The 26,981-nt window shown below is 47.0% G+C and overlaps 1 protein-coding gene across 21 annotated transcripts in view; it reads left to right on the forward strand.

Moving 5' to 3' along the window:
- LOC108161745 (nesprin-1) overlaps nt 1–26,981 on the forward strand; it is a 123,619-nt gene that overhangs the window by 85,494 nt on the left and 11,144 nt on the right. For 17 of the 21 annotated variants that reach the window (XM_033393545.1, XM_017296072.2, XM_017296073.2 and 14 more), the window contains 3 exons: nt 18,874–18,984; nt 19,405–19,569; nt 19,624–26,826. In XM_033393545.1, coding sequence (XP_033249436.1) covers nt 18,874–18,984; nt 19,405–19,569; nt 19,624–26,826 — 7,479 coding nt within the window. Of the gene's footprint in view, nt 1–248; nt 17,027–18,873; nt 18,985–19,404; nt 19,570–19,623; nt 26,827–26,981 lie in introns of all 21 variants that reach the window. The other 4 variants (XM_033393547.1, XM_017296071.2, XM_017296077.2 and 1 more) reach the window with 2 other exon arrangements.

Here is a 26,981-nt window from a genome sequence, read left to right on the forward strand (position 1 = left end):
TCCTGTCGTCGAAGCTACCCAGTCAGTGACTATTGTCGAGGAGGTCAAACCAGAGCCAATTATTGAAGCTGCAGTGGTTGAAGAGTCCAAGACAACCACAACCGCCACCACTCAACCAGAGCCAATCTTCAAAGAGGTCAAACCAATTCAACAAGAGCCAATCGTCGAGGAGATCAAACCCATTAAACCAACACCTATCGTTGAGGAGTCCAAGACAATCACAACCGTCACTACCACAACCACTGTAAGTGAGACAGAAACAGCTAGCGAAGTGTCTATTTCTGAAGAGCCTCAACAGCCGGAACCCATGAAGTTCCCAGAGCAGCCGAAGAAACCGGCATACGCCGGCTTGCCTGTGGACGACTCATCTAGCTCATGGATGGACGTCCTGGATGAACCCATGAACTTCTCCGATGACGAAGAGGAAACTATCCCTGAGCCACAAAAGGACGTTCCTGTCGTCGAAGTTACCAAGTCAGTGACCATTGTCGAGGAGGTCAAACCAGAGCCAGTTGTTGAAGCTCCTGTGGTTGAAGATTCCAAGACCATCACAACCGTCACTACCATTCCTGAGCCACAAAAGGATGTTCCTGTCGTCGAAGCTACCCAGTCAGTGACTATTGTCGAGGAGGTCAAACCAGAGCCAATTATTGAAGCTGCAGTGGTTGAAGAGTCCAAGACAACCACAACCGCCACCACTCAACCAGAGCCAATCTTCAAAGAGGTCAAACCAATTCAACCAGAGCCAATCGTCGAGGAGATCAAACCCATTAAACCAACACCTATCGTTGAGGAGTCCAAGACAATCACAACCGTCACTACCACAACCACTGTAAGTGAGACAGAAACAGCTAGCGAAGTGTCTATTTCTGAAGAGCCTCAACAGCCGGAACCCATGAAGTTCCCAGAGCAGCCGAAGAAACCGGCATACGCCGGCTTGCCTGTGGACGACTCATCTAGCTCATGGATGGACGTCCTGGATGAACCCATGAACTTCTCCGATGACGAAGAGGAAACTATCCCTGAGCCACAAAAGGACGTTCCTGTCGTCGAAGTTACCAAGTCAGTGACCATTGTCGAGGAGGTCAAACCACAGCCAATTGTTAAAGCTCCAGTGGTTGAAGAGTCCAAGACAACCACAACCGCCACCACTCAACCAGAGCCAATCTTCGAAGAGGTCAAACCAATTCAACCAGAGCCAATCGTCGAGGAGATCAAACCCATTAAACCAACACCTATCGTTGAGGAGTCCAAGACAATCACAACAGTGACTAAAACTAACACAACCACTGTAACTGCGACAGAAAAAGCTAGCGAAGCTCCGATTACCGAAGAGCCAAAGGAACCTGAAAATGCGTCAGTTGCTCCCATTGTCCAGCCCATTGAAGAAGCATTGACTACGACAAGCATTGCTGAAGAGGGAATAACGCAAGTAGAAAAGTCGTTGGAAGAACCCATTGACACGTGGTCCAGTGTCTTGGAGGATTCAATACCAAGCTCTGGAAATGTTGGATTTACTTCGACTCTGTCTGCGGATGCCCCTGAGTTCACTCCATCTTATTTGAGGCATACATTCTCTGACCAAACGCATACATTCCTAGCCAACGAAAGGGTTTACAACGAGTTCATCCCAAGGAGTAGAACGGAGCAGGTGATTGTACAACAGCAAAAGCCCAAAAAGGTAAAACCACCAAAGCGACAGAATAAGAAGGTTGAAGTTCTTGAGGAAGCTCCTCAAGTTACTCCACCAACGCATCACGAACCCATTCAGATTGTCGAGGAGGTTGAGAATGTGTGGACAAAGAATCGTGATGGAAAATCTTATGCCGATGTGTTGCTCAATTCTAGCGTCATCAGCGAAGTTAGAACGACTGTTGTTGAGCTGCAGAAAGAAGTTGTTGCTGAACCAGTCGCTTCCAAGGTGAAACCCCAAGAGCGGACGAAGAAGACTAAGTCTGAAAAACGCAAGCCTGCAGAAAGAACCACTGAATCTACGTCTACGCCAACGACAGAAAGCGAAAAGTCTAAGCCAAATAGTGACAGTGAACCGTCTAAACCGACATCAGAAACCGAATTATCTAAGCCAACGACAGAAAGTTCAAAGGAACCTTCCTCTGATGAAAGGGAACCCTCCAGGACCTCTGAACTGACGTGGTCCGCTCTTGTACGCAGACCTGGTGAGTGGTCTGATAACACCATTGTCAAAAAGGAGGTTACACAAAGCACCATCGTGACTGAGGAAAAGCCCCATTCGAAGGAAAAGGACGAACCGAAGAAAACAAAAGCGAAAAAGACAAAGAAGACCAAGAAACCTGTGGTCGAGCCGGTTTCCACAACATCCGAGGACGAACAACCCGAGCCTGTTGTGCCTGTACACACACCCATTGAGACAAAACCAACGGAAGTCGCACCCGAAGAAGTGAAGGAAAAGGAACAGCAAACCAGTGGTTTCTCCTGGGCCTCGCTTGTCAAAAGGCCTGGCGAATGGATTGATACTACAGTGACTACCATTAAAACTGCTGTAACTTCCTCCACAGACGTAAAAGAACCAACTGAGAAGCATGAAAAACCTGAGAAGACGAAAAAGCAAAAGTCAAAGAAGAAGCCCGAGCCAAAGAAACCCATTTCCGAGCCCGAAAGCGACGACAACAAGCCAGTTAGCAGTGAACCTTCCGACGAAGTGGCTGTTGTTGAACCCGAACTACAAGTTGTTAAACCAAAACCAGTTGAAGACACTGGCAGTTCCTTCTCTTGGGCATCCTTGGTGAAGAAGCCTGGTGAATGGGTGGATGACATCGCTGCTCGTAAAAAACCAGTCGAAGCACCAAAGGAGGAGCGTAGGGAAGATTCACAACAAAGGAAGGAACGTAAAGAAGAACCGCAACAAAGAAAGGAACGCAAGACCTACAAAACGGAGACGAAACCAAAGCCGGAAAGCACCATAAAGCGGAAGGTTAAGCCGGAAAAATTGGAATCCGAAGTCATTCAGGCGACATCATCAGATGATAGTGAAGTTGTTGAGAAACTCGCAACTCAAGATGAAAATACAATTACATGGGCCAAAATCGCTAGGCAAATAGATCATATGACCGATTTACCACCAAAAGCAAAGAAGGAGGTAAGGCAAAAACATCCTGAACCTCTTAGACAACAGGTTAAGGTCGATCGTTATGAAAAACAGGCAAAGCCAAAGGTTCGTAGTATTTCACCTGAGTTTATACATTCCCAGAAGGAACAAGTAAACACGTGGTCCTCTGTGCTTACTCAACAAACAACTGATTTCATCGAGGCAGAAAAGCCCAAGAAAACACAAAAACTTCCAGAAGAAAAACGTACACCAAAGGTTTTGTCTCCGAAACTGGTGGAACCTCTACAAGAATCGGAATGGTCACAGGACAGAGATGAGAAACCACAAAAATCATGGGCTGAAATGATTGATGATGGGCCCGAAGACGTGATTGTTGAACACAAATCGTGGAAAGAATTGATAGAGGATGAAGTTGAAATCCCACTTCTGGCTGAAAATGGCGAAGAAGCAAACATAAGCACGATTATCGACACAATACAAGAAATGAAATCTATCACCGATAAAATTCACAGCACAGAGTTGAAGCCAACACAACCAGTCAACGATTCTGTCATCAAGGAGGTCACGGAAACAGTAAAAGTTGTAGAGGAGGCTCAACCAATACCGACGTCTGAGGCTGTCATTGAAAATACTAAGACAATCACAACCGTCACTACCACAACCACTGTAACTGAAACCGAAACAGCTAACGAAACGTCCATACCTGAAGAACCTCAACAGCCGGAAACCATGAAATTGCCAGAACAGCCAAAGAAACCAGCATACGCCGGCTTGCCTGTTGACGACTCATCTAGCTCATGGATGGACGTCCTGGACGAACCCATGAACTTCTCCGATGACGAAGAGGAAGCTGTCTCTGAGCCACAAAAGGACGTTTCTGTCGTCGAAGTTATCAAGTCAGTGACCATTGTCGAGGAGGTCAAACCAGAGCCAGTTGTTGAAGCTCCTGTGGTTGAAGATTCCAAGACCATCACAACCGTCACTAACATTCCTGAGCCACAAAAGGATGTTCCTGTCGTCGAAGTTACCCAGTCGGTGACTATTGTCGAGGAGGTCAAACCAGAGCCAATTATTGGACCTGCAGTGGTTGAAGAAACCAAGACCATCACAACCGTCACTACCACAACCACTGTAACTGAAACCGAAACAGCTAACGAAACGTCCATACCTGAAGAACCTCAACAGCCGGAAACCATGAAATTGCCAGAACAGCCAAAGAAACCAGCATACGCCGGCTTGCCAGTTGACAACTCATCTAGCTCATGGATGGACGTCCTGGACGAACCCATGAACTTCTCCGATGACGAAGAGGAAGCTGTCTCTGAGCCACAAAAGGACGTTTCTGTCGTCGAAGTTACCAAGTCAGTGACCATTGTCGAGGAGGTCAAACCAGAGCCAGTTGTTGAAGCTCCTGTGGTTGAAGATTCCAAGACCATCACAAACGTCACTACCATTCCTGAGCCACAAAAGGATGTTCCTGTCGTCGAAGTTACCCAGTCGGTGACCATTGTCGAGGAGGTCAAACCAGAGCCAGTTGTTGAAGCTCCTGTGGTTGAAGAATCCAAGACCATCACAACCGTCACTACCACAACCACTGTAACTGAAACCGAAACAGCTAACGAAACGTCCATACCTGAAGAACCTCAACAGCCGGAAACCATGAAATTGCCAGAACAGCCAAAGAAACCAGCATACGCCGGCTTGCCAGTTGACAACTCATCTAGCTCATGGATGGACGTCCTGGACGAACCCATGAACTTCTCCGATGACGAAGAGGAAGATATCCCTCAGCCACAAAAGGACGTTCCTGTCGTCGAAGTTACCAAGTCAGTGACCATTGTCGAGGAGGTCAAACCAGAGCCAGTTGTTGAAGCTCCTGTGGTTGAAGATTCCAAGACCATCACAACCGTCACTACCATTTCTGAGCCACAAAAGGATGTTCCTGTCGTCGACGCTACCCAGTCAGTGACTATTGTCGAGGAGGTCAAACCAGAGCCAATTATTGAAGCTGCAGTGGTTGAAGAGTCCAAGACCATCACAACCGTTACTACCACAACCACTGTAACTGAAACCGAAACAGCTAACGAAACGTCCATACCTGAAGAACCTCAACAGCCGGAAACCATGAAATTGCCAGAACAGCCAAAGAAACCAGCATACGCCGGCTTGCCTGTGGACGACTCATCTAGCTCATGGATGGACGTCCTGGACGAACCCATGAACTTCTCCGATGACGAAGAGGAAGCTGTCCCTGAGCCACAAAATGACGTTCCTGTCGTCGAAGTTACCAAGTCAGTGACCATTGTCGAGGAGGTCAAACCAGAGCCAGTTGTTGAAGCTCCTGTGGTTGAAGATTCCAAGACCATCACAACCGTCACTACCATTCCTGAGCCACAAAAGGATGTTCCTGTCGTCGAAGCTACCCAGTCAGTGACTATTGTCGAGGAGGTCAAACCAGAGCCAATTATTGAAGCTGCAGTGGTTGAAGAGTCCAAGACAACCACAACCGTTACTATCACAACTACTGTAACTAAAACGGAAACAGCTAACGAAACGTCCATACCTGAAGAACCTCAACAGCCGGAAACCATGAAATTGCCAGAACAGCCAAAGAAACCAGCATACGCCGGCTTGCCTGTGGACGACTCATCTAGCTCATGGATGGACGTCCTGGACGAACCCATGAACTTCTCCGATGACGAAGAGGAAGCTGTCCCTGAGCCACAAAAGGACGTTTCTGTCGTCGAAGTTACCAAGTCAGTGACTATTGTCGAGGAGGTCAAACCAGAGCCAGTTGTTGAAGCTCCTGTGGTTGAAGATTCCAAGACCATCACAACCGTCACTAACATTCCTGAGCCACAAAAGGATATTCCTGGCGTCGAAGTTACCAAGTCTGTGACTATTGTCGAGGAGGTCAAACCAGAGCGAATTGTGGAAACTCCAGTGGTTGAAGATTCCACGACAATAACGTCAGTCATTACTACAACAGTTGTGACCAAAACTGATACCACTCGTAAGGCTAATACTTTGGATGAACCGAAGCAGGAAATCGTTCAGCCGAAAACATCCCCACCTGTGGCACAACCTGATGTGCAAAATGTTTGGGAACTGCATTCATCTTATGCTGATGTTCTGAGGCACACTGTCGATTTTATTGACTTGGAGAAGAAAAATGTGCACGTCGAAATTGAGCCTAAATCAACCAAGAACACAGAAACAGCTAAAATTGTTGAGGATATTCCCAAAAAGACAAAAGCAAAGAAGGAAAAGCCACAGAAAAAACAGCCCAATAATGTTAAGGAAAATGAGGTTGAACTGCTTGTTGTTGAAACTGTTAAGCCTAGCGAACCTGAAACACCCGATTTCGTTGAAACCAAATCAATGGAGAGTACTGTATCCTGGTCAGCAATGGTTGATAAAGATAGAAGTGAAATTATAGAACCGAATCTTCCGCAGACCAGTAATGCATTATGGTCTTCGATCGTGCGACAAGGGGTACAGGAACCCTTCACGAAGATAACGCAACAAAGCTCCAACACCGAAGAAGAAGATGAAACTGTTCCTGCGAAACCACATCAACAGCCAAGAAAAGAAAGAAAGGTGACAAAATCAGTTACAATTGCTGAACCTGTGAAATCAAAAATGGAACCGCATGTCGTAATCGTTGAAGACATAAAATCTACCACAGCAGACGGTCCTTCACAATTCTCCTCATGGTCGTCGATAGTTGCTCCAATATTAGCTCCACAATCTCAAGACATGCAGGATTTCATTTCCCATGAACAGAATTCGGACGTTACGATTGACAAAACAAAGAAACAAAAGGCAAAGAAGGAAAAGAAATCGAAGCCGGAGCCAATTGTTGAAGTGGTTTCTGCAATTTATGAACCAGTTGTTGAGAAAATTTTCACAGAACAAGAACCCGTAGTTTCGATTGAACCGTCAGTTCCTGTTCCCGATATAACTACCTCGAAAACCATGTCATGGTCATCGATTGTTTCCCAAACTGTCGAAGGTACTCCAACCATCACTGAAACTCAAATACAAGAACAGAAGCCCACATTACCTGTCGATGAAAAACCCAAAAAACAAAAGTCAAAGAAAGAGAAGAAATCTCCGAAGATCGAACATGTTGAAGAACCTGTTGTTGAAATCGTTTCTGACACTGAACATATGGTTGAAGTGGTACTTGTAGAAGATATTGTGACCGGGAAAGAGCCAGGAGTTCTTGAAGAACAACCTACTTCAGTTGCAGCCCCAACATCTCAAGCACCTTTGTCTTGGTCATCTATCGTCTCGCAGTCAGTAGAAGTGACACCAACTATAACCGAAACTCGTGTCAATGCCAAAAAATCTCCAGATAACCAGGACTTTATCGCCCAAGAACAGAACTTCTCCACCGCTGTGAACAGTAATCAGAAGAAGCCAAAGTCAAAGAAGGAAAAGAAATATCCCAAACCGGAACCAATTGTTGAAGTTCAAACTATTCCGGAACCTATTGTTGAAGTGTCAACTATTCCGTCTGAGCCTGTTGTTGAAGAAGTTATGCTAGAGACTGAAAAGAAACCTTTAGTTATTGAAGAACCATCACAAACCCTGTTATGGTCGTCTATCGTTTCCCAAAAAACAGATGTAACTACAACCATCACAGAAACTCATGTCACTGAAGAACCTGAAACTAAACCTAAGCATCAAGAACAGAAATCCATACCACCAGTGCAGGAAAAGCCAAAAAAGCAAAAGTCCAAGAAGGAAAAGAAATCCTCCAAGGCAGAGCAGACACCAGAATCTAAGGTTGAAGTCGTGACTATCGGAGAGCCTGTTATTGCAGGGACTTTTGTTCCAGAGCCCGTTAGTGATGAAGTCATTCCAGCGATGGAGCCGGAACCTGTGATTGTTGAAGAACCAACCTCTGCAGTACCAGAAGATGTACCATCGCAAACATTGTCATGGTCGTCTATTGTATCGCAGACTACGGATGTAGCAACGACTGTCCACAAAACTCATGTCCCTCAAGAACCTCAAGTCAAACATCAAGAACAGAAATCCGAACCATCAGTGGAGGAAAAGCCAAGGAAACAAAAGTCAAAGAAAGAAAAGAAACCCAAGACAGAGCCGACTCCAGAAGCTATTGTGGAAGCCGTGACTTTCAAAGACCCTGTTGTTGAAGTGACTATTGTTCCAGAGCCTGAAAACATTTCAGTAACGGAATCGGAACCTGTAGTTGTAGAGGAACCCATTGTTTCAGTGCCAGAAGTTTCACCACCTCAGACCCTGTCATGGTCATCCATCGTCTCGCAGACCCCAGAAGTAACTCGAACCCCAATTGAAACCATTGTCACTGAATCGTCAAAAGCACAAGATATTGTGGACTTTATTGCCCAGGAGCAGATCTTCTCAACTGTTGTCAACGACAAACATAAGAAACAAAAGTCAAAGAAGGAAAAGAAGACCACCAAGACGGAACCCATTCAAGAACCAGTTGTTGAAGTTGTGATTAGTGTTGCAGAACCTGCTATGGAGGAACAAATTGTAGAGGCGGAACCAACGCCTTCAGTTCCTGAAGTTACACCATCACAAACCCTGTCATGGTCCTCTATTGTTTCCCAAACAACAGATGTAACGACAACCATCACAGAAACTCATGTCACTGAAGAACCTGAAACTAAACCTGAGCATCAAGAACAGAAATCCTTACCATCAGTGGAAGAAAAGACAAAGAAACAAAACTCAAAGAAGGAAAAGAAACCCAAGACGGAACCGATTACAAAACTTGTTGAGGATGTTTTTACCGTTGAAGTGCCTGTTGTTGAAGTAACCACAGTTGAAGAGCCTATTTCACCGCCTTCGCAAACCCTGTCATGGTCGTCCATTGTCTCGCAGACTGATACCATTGAGAATGAAGAGCCGGAAGTCACTGTAAAATCCAAAGAGGTCCTAGACTTTATCGCACAGGAACAAAACTTCTCAACTGTTGTGAATGGCGAAAATAAGAAAAAGTCAACGAAGGAAAAGAAATCCCTCAGGGCGGATCCCATTATTGAAGTGGTGACAGCTGTGACAGAACTCATTGTAGAAGATCTCATTCCAGAAACGGAGCCATCTATTTCAGTGCCAGACGTAGTTCCTTCACAAAACTTATCTTGGTCGTCGATCGTATCGCAAACTATCGAAGATACTCCAACCATAATCGAAACTCGCGTCAACAAATCAACTGATACTGAAACCCGTCTGCCAGAACAGGAACCCAAACTGGAACATGTGGACCAGAAACCCAAAAAACAAAAGTCCAAGAAGGAAATTAAGTTCCTTAAGACGGAACCTGTTCAAGAACCTGTTGTTGAAGTGACTTTTGTTCCTGAACCTGCTGTTGAAGATATCATTTCAGTGACAAAAGCACAACCTGCAATTGTTGATGAACCAATAACGTCTGTGACAGATGCTCTGCCATCACATACCTTTTCATCATGGTCGTCTATTGTCACGGAAACCGTGGAAGTAGCTCCAACAATCATCGAGACTCGAGTCACTGAAGAATCCGAATTAACGCCAAAAACTCAAGTTATTCAGGAGTTCATATCACAGGAACAGAACTCAACTTCTGCAAATGGCAAGCCAAAGAAACAAAAATCAAAGAAGGAAAAGAAACCCAAAACAGAGCCGACTCAAGAATCTACTTTTGAAGTGGTTGCCGTCGAAGAGCCTGTTGTAGAGGTGACCTTTGTTCCAGAGGCAATTGTGGATGAAGCCATTCCAGTGACGGAACCAGAATCGGTGATTATTGAGGAGCCCACCCCGTCAGTACCAGAAGTTGCACCATCACAAACCTTATCATGGTCGTCTATTGTTTCCCAAACTACGGATGTGACAACAACCATCACCGAAACTCATGTCACTGAAGGAACTGAAGCCAAATCTCAACTGGAAGAACCAAAATCCATACCATCAATGGAAGAAAAGCACAAGAAAAAAAAGCCAAAGAAGGAAAAGAAGCCTAAGACAGATCCGACTCCGGAACCTATTGTGGAAGTCGTGACTATCGAAGAACCTGTTGTCGAGGTTACTTTTGTTTCAGAGCCTATTGTTGAAGAGATCATTCCAGCGACGGAACCGGAATCTGTAGTTGTAGAGGAATCCCTACCTTCAGTGCCAGATGTTTCACCACCTCAGACCCTGTCATGGTCGTCCATCCTCTCGCAGGCCACAGAAGTAACTCCAACCGCAACTGAAATCATTGTCACTGAGTCGTCAAAAGCACACGATATTGTTGACTTTATTGCCCAGGAGCAGATCTTCTCAACTGTTGTCAACGACAAACATCAGAAACAAAAGTCCAAGAAGGAAAAGAAGACGCCCAAGACGGAACCCATTCAGGAATCTGTTGTTGAAGTGGTGACCAATGTTTCAGAACCAATGCCTTCAGTGCCAGATGTTTCGCAATCACAATCGCTGTCATGGTCCTCTATTGTTTCCCAAACAACAGAAATAACTTCAAACATTCCCGATACTCCTGTCTCTAAAGAACCTGAAGTCAAACATCAGCCTAAAGAACAGAAATCCATACCATTAGTGGAGGAAAAGCCAAAGAAACAGAAGACAAAGAAAGAGAAGAAACCCAAGACGGACCCGACTCCGGAACCTATTGTTGAGGCGATTTCTATTCCACAACCAGGTTTTGAAGAAATCATTCCAGTGGCGGAACCTGAAGATGTAATTGTTGAAAAACCAACGCCTTCAGTTCCCGAAGTTGTGCCATCCGAAACCATGTCATGGTCGACTATTGTCTCGCAGACTGTAGAAACATCTCCGGTTATACCCGAAACACGTGTTACTAAAACATCGGAAACTAAAGCCAAACCCCTCGACAGTCAGGACTTTATCTACCATGAACAGAAACTCGTCCCTTCAACGGACGAGAAGATAAAGAAACCAAAGTCCAAGAAGGAAAAGAAATCTGTCAAGGTTGAAGCTGTTCAGGAACCCGTTGTTGAAGTTATTGCGGTTCAAGAACCAGTTTCTGCAGAAACATTAACGGAGAAGGAACCAGAACCACAACCAATTCCAACTACAGATCGGGGCATGTCATGGTCGTCGATTGTCTCGCAAACATCAACTGATGTAACCACTACGGTGACAGAAACTTTACAGAAGTCGCCGAAGTCGCAGGACATTCAGAATTTCATCTCTCAGGAGCAGAACTTCTCGACCGTTGTGAATGAAGAGCCCAAAAAACAAAAGCCCAAGAAGGAAAAGAAAACGGCAAAGGTGGAACCAATTTCAAAGCCTGCTGTTGAAGTGACTGAAGTAATATTTGAGAAGAACCTGGATGCAGAGCAGCCAGCGCCAGTTCCTGAATCAACACAAACAGCGCCAGTTCCTGAAGCAATACAAACCTTGTCCTGGTCTTCGATTGTTTCGCATAACATAGACTTGACTCCAACATTCACTGAAACGCATGTGCCTGAAACTACACAAATAGTTCCACAGGATATCATCCATCAAGAACAGGAGCTACCCACGAATGTTGAAGAAAAGCCCAAGAAGCAAAAACCCAGAAAGGAGAAGAAACTACCCAAGGCAGAGCTAGTGCAACAAATTGTAGAAGCCCCCATTGTTGCTGATGAAAAGGCGCCAGAAAATGAACGTTCTTCAGGAGCCACAACGCCAGAGTTTAATATTCAGCTCCCGACGCTCGCGAAGCCGTCAGTATGGTCCTCATCAGAGACCTACGCCGAAGTAGTTAGGAAATCAGGTTATACCAAGAACACGAACATTAGGTATCAGGATACCGAAAGAGAAATGGCTGCTGCAAAGAAATCTACGACCCCCGAAGATCCGCAAGAAACTATTGTGGAGTTCCCAGATCCCATTATTCCTCCGATTGTAGATTCAGATGTAGATGTAGAATACACCGAAAACCCATCACAACTGTCTTGGCGGGAGCTCATTGATGACGATGATGATGATGATGTGCAGCCCGTAGAGTCATGGTATCAAGAGGAACCAGTACCTGAAAGACGTTCGCGACCAACGATAAAGGTCACTGAGGAGGTGACATTTATGGAGCCCCAGAAACAGCCAGAGATTGGGCACGGCTTCTTGGAGATTATTTCTAAGAAGAGGAATCGCTCGCGTTCTCGTTCTCAACAATCACAGATCTTGAACGTGGACGAGAAGCCTCAAAAGAAGAAATCGAAGAAACCCAAAGAGAAGAAACCTGCACCACCTCAAACTCAAACACCCACAGAGCCACCTAAGGTAGTGGAGCCTACCGTTTCGGTTCCTGTTGAGGAAACACCCGCTCCTTCTCCGTACACTTCTGGTATGTCGTGGGCAGCCATAGCCGCACACAATGTTCCAGAACCTGCACAACAAATACGTCCGCTTCAAATTGAAACCAAGTCCATAATTGTTGAAGACTCCAGGAAGCCACCGAAGGAGCACAAGGTCAGCATTCCAATCACTTTAGAAACATCAGAGCCAAAAACTAAGAAACCCAAGCAGAAATCGAAGAAGAAGTCTCATAGCAGTGAAATTGTTGATTTCATCAATGCCGAAAAGTTCCAAAAAACACCTTTGGCACCTTTCGTCGAGACATCACCAGATATTTCACTGGAATCCATGGAGTCCACACCTTTGAGCTCCATCGAAACGGTTATTGAGACCACTTCAATAGTTCGGGAGATTAAAACTCGTGATGTTTCATCGGAAGAAACACCTTTAGCGCCTTTTGAAGTGATTGCTGAGCCTGTGGATGTCACAGTAGAGACTGTCAAAGAAGTGGAAGTTCCAACAGACACGGTTGAAACTATTGTAGAGACGGTTAAGGAAATTCACGTGAAACCATCAGTTGAACCCAAAGTTACAATTGAGACTGTAGTTGAGGAATCAGAACAGACACCTTTGGCACCGTTTGAAGATGTATCAAAGACAGTTGAGGAGATTGTTGAACCAGCTCAGTCCTCAAAAGAGACCACTGTAAAAGTTGAAACAATTGTAGAAACTGTGAAAGAGGTCGAAACCGAGACTGCTGCAGTTCCAGTTGAAAGTATCACTGAAACTGTTGCAGCTGTCATTGAGGCATCAGAACCAGCACCAGAAAAGACACCTTTGGCACCATTTGAAGATATATCAGAGACTGTTGAAGATGCTCAGTCCTCAAAGGAGACCACTGTAACAGTTGAAACAATTGTAGAAACTGTGAAAGAGGTCGAAACCGAGACTGCTGCAGTTCCAGTTGAAAGTATCACTGAAACTGTTGCAGCTGTCATTGAGGCATCAGAACCAGCACCAGAAAAGACACCTTTGGCACCATTTGAAGATATATCAGAGACTGTTGAAGATGCTCAGTCCTCAAAGGAGACCACTGTAACAGTTGAAACAATTGTAGAAACTGTGAAAGAGGTCGAAACCGAGACTGCTGCAGTTCCAGTTGAAAGTATCACTGAAACTGTTGCAGCTGTCATTGAGGCATCAGAACCAGCACCAGAACAGACACCTTTGGCACAGTTTGAAGATGTATCAAAGACAGTTGAGGAGATTGTTGAACCAGCTCAGTCCTCAAAGGAGACCACTGTAACAGTTGAAACAATTGTAGAAACTGTGAAAGAGGTCGAAACCGAGACTGCTGCAGTTCCAGTTGAAAGTATCACTGAAACTGTTGCAGCTGTCATTGAGGCATCAGAACCAGCACCAGAACAGACACCTTTGGCACAGTTTGAAGATGTATCAAAGACAGTTGAGGAGATTGTTGAACCAGCTCAGTCCTCAAAGGAGACCACTGTAACAGATGAAACAATTGTAGAAACTGTGAAAGAGGTCGAAACCGAGACTGCTGCAGTTCCAGTTGAAAGTATCACTGAAACTGTTGCAGCTGTCATTGAGGCATCAGAACCAGCACCAGAACAGACACCTTTGGCACCATTTGAAGATATATCAGAGACTGTTGAAGTCGAAGATGAGCCTGTTGAAACCACTGCACCAGTTGCAACTATTGAAATAGCTTCGAAAGATGTAAAAGCTGAGCCTACTCCAGTACCAATTGAAACTTTCACTGAAACCGTTGAAACTGTCATTGTGGCTGCTGAACCAGAACATAAGCAAACGCCTCTATCACCATTTGCACCCGTTGCGGAACCCAGTCAATCGCCATCCGAAACCGATCCTTTCATTTGTGAAACTTCCTACTGGTCTGCCACACTGAAACCCGGACAAAAGCCAACAACTACAACCACAACCACAATAACGACTGAAACAACAGAGACAGTGAAGACTGATGTTGAGGAAACCCATAAACCCATCAGCGTTAGCATACCAATTGAAGAAGATGTCTTGGAGGAGGTGGCAGTACAATCACCGACTGATCAACCAACAACCTGGTCAGCGATTGTTCAAACCGAAACGACTGTTTTCCCAGCACCAGAAAACCAACAAAAGGAAGAGGAAACAAAGTCGCCGGCTGCTTGGTCCACTGTTGTAGTGAGCAAAACCACAGATTTCCAGGAGCCCAAATCCCAAATCGATGTGGAGCAGACGGAGAATGTGACTACAACGACAACCACCTATGTGACAACGACAGTAACCACGCATAAGGATGCACCAATTGTAGAGGATATGCAGAAGGACGAACCGGAAACAACATCATATGTATCCACGGTGGTAACCACACATACAAATGAGTTGACTATTGAACCAGAATCGATTGTAATTAACACCAAAACAATAGAACTTGAACCAGATAATACCTTGGAAACACTCACCGAGAATCTATATCGCGATGGAACCAAATTGCATCCCCGATATGACATATTGGAGGGACAATACTACCAACAGTTGCAGGTAGAAAGCATTCCAGTAGCAGAACCAACAGAGGAACCAACAATTGTAGAAATTGTAGAACCTCAACCACAATCGGTTAGTAAACCAGCAACTCCAGACAGCAAATTGATCGAGGCCCAAGCAGTTGATCTGATTGAACCTGTCAAGCCTCAAAACAGTTTGGAAATACTCGCTGAACATTTGTATGGCGAAGCAATAAAATTGCATCCCCAATACGAGCTATTGGAGGGGCAATACCAAGTGTTGCAAGTCGAAACCATTCCCCAAAAACCAACATTAGTTGAAGAGCCAGATATTGCCAAGGAAGAGGAAGTATTGATAGAAGATTATGTGATAATTGAACCCGAAACAATACCCCAAATCAATTCAGAAATCCTTGCTTTCAATTTATATCTTGATCAGGAAAATCTGTTGTCCCAAACCCCCAAAGCAATCGATTCCATTAGCCAGTTGCATTTGCTTTCAATCGAAAAACCAGCCGAACAAATAGTTGAGGAAACAAAGGTAATAGAAATAACTAAGGCCGAAGAACCCCTCGTCGTAGAAACATTTTCTGTAGAATCTTCTGTTGAGTCTACCCCCCAGACATTGACTAGCAGCAGCCCCGGCGATCTTCTCTGGCATCTAAGCCAGGATAATTTCGTTAAACTAATCCAACACCATAAACTACTACAGGCAGAAGACGCTTACGCGTTGGTATTGCCTAAGACCTCCACAGACACGACCACGAAAACGACAACGACGGAAAAAGCTCAGGAAAAAACTCAAGACGATAAGCATAAGACTGACATCATTACAGAAACTGTAGTGACAAGCACGACCACGATTACAGAGTCAAGCAAATTGATGGCTGATCATGTTGTAGATAAGACTGAAGAACCAGAAGCATCATCGCCATTACCAATCATTCCTACCACCGTCACGGAACAGGCAGTAGCAGCAGCACCAACACCGAGCAGTGGCAATTTCGACCAGTTGCGGCTTAATCTGTATCTGGACGATTGGCAATCAGCTGGCGTCGATGCAGATTTAGTCGAGGACACTATTGAGAGATTGAAACGTGCTGATGTTGCCAGCCCCGAGGCGGAACTCGACAAAGACAAGAAACCCGATGATGATGTGACTGACAAAACGGACAAGAAGAAGGACAATGACGATGACGATGACGAGGACGATGATGATGATGACGATGACGATGACGGGGATAAGCCGACTGTGCCCGAAATACGCAAGCCGAACGACGACGATGATAAATCGAACGATAGAAGAGATCCTGGTAGCGGCGGAAGTAGTGGTAATGCAACGCCGACCCCCGAACACGATCAGTACGAACAGAATAATCGAAGCTGCTCATCGGAGTATATGTCGACCGATTTACCGGGTGGTGTAGGTCATTGGCGGGATCAGAGTACTTATTTGGCTTTAGAAGCCGATCAGAAGAAGCCTCAGGTAAAATTAGGAGTGGATGTTGTTGAATCATCACCAATCAAAGAGGAAGGTGTGTTCGTACTAACCGAAACTAAAACCATTGACCCCACAAGCTCAACCATCCCAGTCCCCGCCCCTGAAACAAGCCCCAGCAGTCCCAGTCCCCACATAGCTACAGCAAACGCACTAATCCAATTGGCAAGCGCCACAACTCACACGCTGTCCGCTAAGGCGAATGCGGCAGCCGCAGCGGCACAGGCAACAGCACTGGTGGCAACCAGTGCTCTACTGCCAGTAGCCAAGGCCGTAATTGATAAGCTTACGACGACAACAACACCAGAGGAGACACCAACACCAACACCAGCAACAGCGACAGCAGCAGCAGAGGCAGAGGCAGCACAACCTCAGCAGGAGGTGCCAGAGAAAACAGCAATTGTAGTTGCTGTTGAGGCGCCTGCAGAAGTTGCATCCGAAACAGCAACCTCAACCTCAACGAGCTGCAAGGATGATTCGGATGATACGAATGTCCTTAAGCGTACAACAACAACTACCACAACCGTAACGACAACAACCACAACCGTTGAAACACCAACGACAACAAACGGCAGCACGACAACGACAACAACAACCACAACCGACAACACCAGCAACGATCCACAACAACGCCAGAAGGTGAACATCACATTGAGCCTTCGTTTATTCATAATTCTAATATTTGCCGCTTTTCTATGTGGTTTCGGTATTTGTTCATGGCTTTTATATGGCAATCGCTGTTGTTGCTGTTGTGGCTGCAACCAGAACCATACATGCCACATCCACACTGAACCACAATAGTATGTGTCCCATATCTGAGTGTGCGGTGGTTCTGGATTTCTGCCACTTCCATAGCAATAAAATGCAATTTCCCAACAAATTACTAACGTAAAATTACAAAAAAAAAAATAATGTTTTCCTTTTTATGTTTTAAGTTTTATTTTTCTTTCATTTTTATTTTTATTTGTATTGTATGTGTTGTTGTTCTGCTAAAAATGCATCCAAAAGCCTTATTTTTTGAGTTTATATACCACTTAAATATAGTAATTGTAGTTCCTAATAAAAAGGCACCAACAATAACCCGTAGATTGTATGTACTCGTATGTATGAAAATTTATAGAATTGAATTGCATTCGCTAAGTTCCTTTTACTAATTTGATATTAACATATTGTAAAACGCCCAGTAATCAGTGACTACTAATGGTAGTAATTATTAAAAATAAAATCTATATTAACCAACATGCACGTTTTAATATTGAGCTGAGATCTCTATGATCTTTGATCTCTATGCGTATATCCCGTATGTAGTTTTCTTCGCAGATATTTCTTCCACACACACATGAACACACACAAAATCATGCACCGAGCACGCACTCCTCTCTTTTCACGCAGCACTACTCCCTCCCCCCACCACGGACAGTGGCACACAAAAGTGCGTGCACGCGCACAATACAGTATTTCCAATGCAGAACATACATATGTCCATATATTTATATACATATGTACGTATGTATATAGTATGAGTTCATTGCCTTGCTATCGCCCTGCTGCTGTCCCACGTTGAACATATCAAGAATTTGCAATGCAATCGTTCCCTGCAGGCGTTCCGTTTATGTTATAAATATATACCCATCAACCGATCCCATACGATCCATGCGGTGCCGTGCAGTGCAGACCCCAGCCCCCAGCTCCGTTTTAGTTTGCTCAAAAATAGCCTGCCTTTCCCGTTTATTTCAAAAGTTTTAGTCTCTACCGCGTATCCAATGTGCAATGAACGGCGCTGCAAAAATCGGCAAATATATACAATTTCAAGAATTCCAAAAAAATCCTACTGATACTAGTGCAAAAGTGTGTGTAGTTCATTCAGAATAGAATAGAACATAAATCCAAGCTGTAGATTATAAAATAAATCAAAGTATGCCGAGAAGGTCTACTCTTTAATTTTATTCTATTTAAAAAAAAAAGCGAATGTAAGTTTAATTTCCATTTTTGCATATAATTTTCTTCTCCAACTTTAATCAAGGACATAGCAATAAGGCTTTTTGGTACTTGTGTCTATACGCCTTCTCTCATCAAATATGCCGCCTAAAAATAACATATACTACATATATTCTACATTAAACTAAGATAATTATTTATGCCAAATGCATGTGCTACCAAGTCTAAGTCTAAGAGCTGAATAGAGTTACTATTTTGAAAAGCATTTACTATGAGCATTTCCCCGAATCCAATACCATTTTTGTCGTATGGCTGTATGCATTGCATCCATTTTGAATTTTACTTTAATATATATATATATGTCTGTAAATATGTTGTATGTGTATAGAAGCCGGCAACAAATATATTTACAGCTAAAACAAAAACAAAACCATGCCTTAGCAAAAAATATCTTCAAAATGATTGCCATGTTTATTAATAAAATAACACACACTTTCTACCCCGCACAACCCACAACCCAATTTGCGGCACAATTTCGAATATTATAGGAGGCATTTGACCAAGATCTCGACGAACTGCTACAATCGCTGTCAAGCGTCGAGGATGGAATCGCAAACATGAGCCAGAGCAGCCTGGAAGGCATGCTACAGGGACTAAAGGTAATATATCTCCAGACATATCTAACAAACAAACAAACACGTTTTTGAATGCTCGACGACAAGGCATGTTCGACAATAACAACCGTAGTAGATAGAGTTTTCCTACATAAGAACTCACTTAACCTGAACCTGTACATAACTTTTTGTAAACGATTATTGGATGCTAGTGTCGTAGGGCGTATGATGATTATTAATAACTCCTTCGCGCATCATTCCATACAGAATCGTACAATTTGGTTTAGAACAGAAGAAATGTGTCTGTCAGAGGAATACCTTTAGTGTTTTCCAGTTTTTTTGTAGAAGTCGAACCTTTTTGATTGTTCTGTAGGATTATACACTGTTTCAAGAATATTCTCTACTATATTCCTATCAAAACGAATGAACCTGAAATAACTATTTTCAATTCCTTGATGCTAATAGCTAATCCAAAAGAATCTGGAAGTACACGAAAGGAACGCCCGCCAGCTCAAAGACCAGGCCAAGAAGTTGCCCACAGATCCTGGAACTGAACGCATACTGAACGAAGTCGTAGATCGCGTTGATTTGCTACTACGTCGTACCCAACAAGGCATCACCATGATAGCCGTAAGTAAACCCCACGTCACATCTTTACTGGTTTCTAAATTGTATGTATTTTAGAATGCTATGCATGGGCAGAAGAAGCGGCAGCAGGACATCGATCAGTACCAGCAGCATTTGCTGGAGCTAGAGCAATGGATCAACGAGGTAACCGCTGAATTGGCATCCTTTGAGACCACACCGGACAGCAGCACCGATGAGCAGGTGCTCAAGTCGCAGGTGGAACGCAGCCAGCAATTGTTGCGCACTCTCAAGGAACGCCAGCAGTCCATGGACGATCTGTTGGAACAGACACGACAGCTGCAGTCGCAGGCCGATGTGGCCCCCCTGGCCGATACACTAATGGAGCAACTGCAGAGCATTCTAATCATTCTACGCGAACAGATTACAGTGGCCACCACAAGGATTTTCACCATCGAGAAGCGCATTGTGGACCTGCGCAAGGCCAAGAGCGACGAGGCCCAGCGACAGCGAGTGCAGGCCGATGCCATGATACAGCCCCCGACACAGATTGAGGCACACGAATCAATAGAGTCCAATGAGAACACAATTGATTCAACCTCAATGCCCGAGGAGGAGGTCAAACCGAATGGTGGGGTATATGTGGAGACGCAAACATCATTTAGCCTGCAGCAGCCGCTGGCACCTATCCAGGTGGCAACCAGCACTGTGGAGGCGCAGACTAGCTTCAAGGAGGAGCCCTTGGCAGTGGAAACCGCTGAGGTTGCCCAGCAAACGCAAAAGGAACGTACACCCACCGAGAACATAATGGTGACGCAAACGATTCAGGATGGCCAGGCAACCATACAGATTGACACGACCCTGAATAAGGATATACCCGACAGTCCCGAAGATGTGCAGATTGAGGCCCGCTACCATCAGCGACCCCAGGGCGATGTGGAACGTGCCACCGAGCTGATCCTGAAGAATGTCCCACAGGCATTTGAGACCACATTCGTGGAGCCAGATGAGACCACCACAGAGGTGATTGTGGGACCCGATGGCACCAAGCATATCGTTTTGAAGAAGGTCACGCGTACGCGCCAGCAGATTGTACAGCAGCAGCAGATCAGCTCGATCGAGACTGTAAGCGACTCGGATGGCAACATTGAAGTGCATTCGACGGGACAGATCAATCTGGAGAATGTGCAGACGACAGACACCAGTGCAGATCCACAGGAGGGAAGCTACCGCACCGTTGTCACGCAGCAAACGCGTGGCGCCGTTGTAGATGCCTCCCAACCCGAGGCGGTAACTGTTCAGGAATTTGAAACAGAGCCAACCATTGAGACGTACGAAGAGATTGTGGGTGGTCCTGGATCAGAAGGACACTTGGCGGACATTGGCGGTAGCAGTACCATTCGTGCTGTTGTGCAGCAGGTGACCCGCAAGGTGATCCGCAAGACGCGCAAGATAATCAAGCGAGTGGTGATCATCGATGGAAAGGAACATATCACCGAGGAGGTGATTGAGGAGCCCGAGGAGGTCGAGATTACCGAAGAGGAATCGGCGCCGCACATCAATGTGAATATTGTGCGTACAATCAATGGAAAAACGGTCACCGAAGAGGAGTTCCAAAGGATGTTGCAAGAGCCGGGCGTGATCATTGAAGAAGTTGCTGCAGAATCGCCGCAACAGGTATTTGATATTGAGTCTACCCACGTCACCTCCACCACAGAAACAATAACCACACCACAAGAACAAGTACAAGTACAGATACCGCAAGAATCAGAACAGATACAACAGCCAGAACAACAGACACCACCTACAGAAACAAAGATCAAAGAACCAGCACCAGTAGAGTTGCCAGCACCTTCTCAAGTAGATGTTGCAGAACCAGTAGATGTTGCCAGTACTACTACTACATCCATGAGTATCGTTAATGTTGCAGCAACAGATGTAACTACAACAGAAACAGCAGCCAATCTACCAGATATCGTAGATGTAACCACAGAGATCACATCATCTCAGCCTGTGGTGGAAGATATCCATGAAATTTGGCCACTGGAACATCATTTGAACGCCACCAACATTGACTTTTCACAGCACAATGAGCCACTAACACCGGTAGAAGCGACAATCACTACAGAAATCAGAGAAGAATCCATGCCTGTGGAAACCATTTGGCCCACTAGTCCAGAGACAGGCAACTCTTTAACTCTGGAAAACTACGAATTCGAGCCACAATCACCCACAGAAAAGAAAGAACTTGAGACTGAGACAAAGCCTGAAACAGAACCAGAGACTAAACCAGAGCCAGAGCCCAAGACCTCTGCCAGTATTGAAATAATTAAGACCATCGAGACAGTGACCATAGCAGGGGAGCAGCCCAAGGAATCGCCTGTGGATGTGGTGCCTGAACCGCAGACAGAAGTTCCGAAGTCAAAGACTGACATTGAGAGTTTCCTGGAAGCTGAGAAGATTTTGTCCGGAGCCTTGAAGGAACAGCAAACTGTACTTAAAGTAGAAGAAGCATCAACCATTCAAGTTGAGACAGTTGTTCCTGCAGAAGCAATCATCCAATTGCCTGAAAAGGAACCCTCCGCAGCAGTAGAAACAGCTGTAGGTTCTACCGCAGAAGTCACAGAAGTTACGGAAGTTTCTATACTCGAGCCCCAACAGCAGCCAGCGGATGTGGTAAGCGTGGCAATCACTCTCCAAGAGCCAGCACCAGCTAAGCCAACGGGCGATACCCCGGAAAAGGAGGTAGCACCAGGACAGACGGACCTACGTGTAGCTACACAACTGTTCATCTCTGGCGAGGCTGCAGCTTCTACGGCCCCACAAAAGTCCTACCAGATTACAGCGCCATCCATCGAGGATAATGGCGATGGTGTGCTCAAGGTTGTGATGGGCAAGGAGCCGAAGGGCACCGAAGAAGAGCCAGGACAGACCGCCACGAAGGTGAGCATGACCATCATTGAGACGGCAGCTGCAGCTGCAGCAGCTCCTGCTGCCGATGCCAAGCGGCGTCGAAAGAAAAAGAAGAGAAGAGACACAAAGCAGGAGGAAGATCAGCCAGAACAAGAAGCAGAAACCGAACCAGAGCCAGTGTCCGTCACAAAGGAGAACTCTGAAGTGGCTCCGATTTCCCCAGAAGATTCACCCCGCGAAGACAAGGACAAAGTGCGCCACGAATCGATTGTGGAGATCAGTGCAGATAGCGATCTGTCCAGCATGGACATTGACACAGCCCATGACTCGGTGAAGATTGTGGAAGATGCAGTCGTCTCCCCGCCCTCAGAGTCTCCACGTGCGCCCATCGTAGAGCTGGTAATACCCACAGAAGTGGTCGAACTTTCACTAGTCGAGGATGAGGAACAGCAGACAACACCACGTGCCGCAACGCCTGTAGAAGCCGCGAAGATTGAACAGGACATCAAGTCCGTGCAGACATCGCCACAGCATCAACCGAAACTGGATGAGATGTCAGTGCAGACGAGTCTGGAGATCCAACCCGAGAACCAGGAGATGGAATCGCAAACCCTGATCATTGAGATTGCCGAGACTGAGGCACAGACAACACCACGCGACGATGAACGTGTTATTGAGGTATCCACCGCTGAAATGCAAACGGATGTCAGTGGCCAGCCGGCGGATACAGTGGAGATCTCCAGTCAAACCACTGTGACCACAACCATTGAAAAGGAACTGCAGACAACGCCCAGGGAATCACCGCGTCAGCGAGAGCCAGGCAGTGACGATGTGGTACCTTCACTTGTCCAAGATTTGGTCAAGGAGATGACCATCGATCTGCCAGTGCCCACCACAGAGCAGTCAACGTTCACTGAAACCACAACGACCACGGAGATGCATGTCCAGACCACCACACCCGAACCCACAGAAGTGGTGGTGGCTGAAACTGTTAAGCCAGAGACAGCGCACGAGGCAACCTCAACGCTGGAACTTGTGCAGGTAGCCGATGGTGAGGCCCAGACGACAACACCTCGAGAGGTGGAACAGCAGCAACAACCCATTTCATTGGATGACTCCAACTCCATTTCCATTTCGGAACCATACGAACTGGAGGTGAAGACCACGGTGGCGATACCAGCAGACTCGGATGCCGGCTCTCTGGCCGAGCCAACGGTCTACGAGTACACGCAGACCATGGAGCTGCCCAAACCAGAGAAGCGCTCCAAGAAGGATAAGAAAAAGAAGCAAAAGAAGGAACAGGAGCAGCAGCAGCCACAGCAACAGCAACAGCAGCCGCCAGAGGAGCCACAGATCAGTGTGACTGTGGAAATAGCACCCGAACTGCTGTCCGAGTCGGGGATTGTGGTGTCCACCAATCAGCAGATCGAAGAGGTGCAACACGTCGCACCGGAAGAAGTGGAGCCAGTGGAGTTTGTGGAGCCAGCGAAGCCACCGCAAAGAGTTCAGCTGCAGATCACCACAACGCGGGTGTACGATGAGTATCCCGATCTGCCAGTGCACATAATCGAACAGAACAAGATGAGCATTGCAGAGCAGAGCAGCCGAACGACCGGACGCGAGCGCAGTGGTGCGGGACCCACGTCATCGGTGACCATCGAAGAGGTATCCTCGCCCACAGAAGAACTGGTGGTGGTGCCCATCACCCCTGGGCCCGATAACCTCAACGAGCAGCAGAGCAGCATTTGGTTCCAGCCAAAGACGCCTTCCCAGGATCTTTCCCAGGCCCTGATCATGAGCGAGAGCCTTCAGCATTATCCTGGACAACCGAAACAGAAGGCCAACATCTTGGTGGAGACCAAGGAGGCTATTGGGGATCGCATTAAGCACTTGAAACAGGCGGTACCACAACAACAGCCGACGACAACGACGCCCCTGAGCAATGTTCTCCACTTGGCCACTCTTTCGGAGCAGATCAAGGAGCTGCCCACGGAGCAGCGTCTTCAGGAGGTTAACGAAGGTCTGCAGAATCTAGATGCGGCTCTGAACAGCGGCGACAAGACGGTCATACAGACGACAGTCATCACGGTCATTGAGAAGGTCTCGACGTGGCTGGAGACCATCGAGTATCGCGTGTATCTCATCCGACAGAACTCCAACGAGGGACCCTCTGAGGAGAAGCTGGACAACTACAACCAGCTGAACGAGGAGCTGCACACGATCAAGCAGAATGTGAACCAACTCGAGAGGCAGCTGTCGAAGACAGAGGAGCCCGAGCTGCATCAGTGTGTGGACACGCTCAAGGAGCATGTCGAAGCCGTGGAGCAGGTGACACAGCAGAATCAGGCACAGGACAGCAACGATCTGGACAAGTGGCACAGCTTTGAGGTGCTGCTGAATGACGTGTCCACAGTCCTAGTGCAGCTGCAGCAGCGATACGACATGGTCACCAATCAGGAGTATCCGCTGTCCGCCAAACTCTCGCACTTGGACGAGCTGGAGCAGGAGCATGACCAGGCCCAGCAGCAGCTGGGACATCTCCTGCAGAATGCACGAGCCTTCCAGCGCGACTTCCCAGGCAAGAAGATGCCACAGGATGTACACAATGCCTTCGAGACGAGCAAGAACATTGGCAACAACATCCAGGCCGAACGAGAGCGTCTCCTCCAACTGCAATCCTTGGCAGAGGAGTACGAACAGACCCTCAAGGAGTTCACCAACATCACGGTGCTCGCCGACAAACTTGTGGAGTGTCCCATTGTGTCCAGTTCTTTGGAGCAGCTGAACAACGAAGTGCAGAAACAGCGCAAGTTCTTTGTGAACCTCAGCCACTGCCGCGCCATGCTTGAGTCCCTCGAGGAGAACATTGACACGGAGACCCGGGAGAAGCATTCGGACCTGCACAAGGAGCTGTACAACCGAGCCACTCAGCTGCTGGACAAGGCCTCCGAACGATCTTCGAAGCTGGTGCAGGCTGCCTCCCGTTGGACCGTCCTGGAGAAGGGAATGCGCGACGAGTTGCAGTGGCTGCAGGTGGCCCAGCAGCGTGTGCCCGATCTGTCGGCGGTGACATCGGCGGACTACGACCAGTACACGACGCTCTACCAGTCCCTGAGCAACGACATCTCCCATCATTATGTTAAGATGACCCAGCTCTCGGGGATAGCCAACAAACTGCAGCAACTGGTGCAGGCGCCCAATCTGGTGGAGGAAACCAACGAGGCGCTGATTGTGCTGCTGAAGCTGCGCGAAGAGGTGGCCCTGTACCTGCACCGCCTACTGGTCTTCAAGGAGATCTGGGTGCAGTACGAGCAGCAGACCGACAAGCTGGAGGCCTTCGTGCGCGAGGCGGAGCAGGAGCTGCGTCACATTCAGATACCGGCACAGCCCACGCAGCAGCCCATCGAGCATATGCGTCAGTTCTGGGAGATCAAGGCCCGGTTCGAGCTGCACAACAACGTACGCAACGATGCCGGCCATAGCTTTGAGAAAGCTCTGCAGGTTATTCCGCTTGCGGATGAGATGCTGCAGCGGCAGTTCCATGCCCAGCTGGAGGACCGCTGGCAGGCCGTGGCCCAGGCCATCGAACAGATCCAACACAATATTGTCGAGTGCCTGTCCTCAGAGGATATGCCAGCGGCGGAAAAACTGAAGCTGGTGGAGCGTGAGCTGCAGGAGATCTACCTGACGATGACCAGCATGAAGGGCGTGATCAAGAACGAGGAGGAGCTCTGTCTCTACATCGAACGCATTCAAGTGCTGCGCACACGCGTCGGCTTCATTGGCAACGAACTGGGTCGCATTGGACTCCAAGAGCCGGCGGCCATCGAACCCGAGAAGATCGGCGAGCTGTTTGCCCTGTCGCACAAGATAACCACACAGATAGCCGAGGAGCTGGAGGGTGCCTCCGTGCTGCGCGATCAGCTGCAGGCCATCCAGGAGGGGATCAGCAACCAGCGCAAGCACCAGGCCAAGATCTCTGTCATTCTGGATGAATGCGAGGCGGCCGAGCGCCAGGGAGCTGATGTCCTCGAGAAGGCCGTCACCGACTGTCAGAATGTGGGCGAGGACCTCGTCTCCAGCTGGCAGGAGATCATGCGCATCCGCCAGATGCTCCACACCCTGCCCATGCGCCTCAAGATGTCCGTGTCGCCGGTGAAGCTCGAGCGGGACATTTCCCAACTTCAAGACGATCAGACCTTCCTCGAGAGCAAGTGCACCAACATTATGGCCATTCTACGCAATCGCCTGGCCATGTGGCTACGCTACGAACGTCAGTTGGAGCTGGTCCATGGCTCAGTGCAGGAGACGGACTTTATGATGGAACTCATTCGAGTGCACGGACAAGTGGACTATGAGCGACTAAGGAAAGCCACCGAAAGATTAGAGGTAAGTTCTTCCCCCTACCCATCCCACTCCCATTCCTATTCCATACCCTACACCATCCCATGCCATTGTATCCCCCTTTATGACTCTGTTTACTCGTGAGATACAATAGATGGCTATCTGCTACCTGCTGTGCGGAATTTTCGCTACCATTTTCG

The sequence above is a fragment of the Drosophila miranda genome, chromosome 4 (genome assembly GCF_003369915.1).
Source record: "Drosophila miranda strain MSH22 chromosome 4, D.miranda_PacBio2.1, whole genome shotgun sequence".
Classification (NCBI taxonomy): domain Eukaryota; kingdom Metazoa; phylum Arthropoda; class Insecta; order Diptera; family Drosophilidae; genus Drosophila; species Drosophila miranda.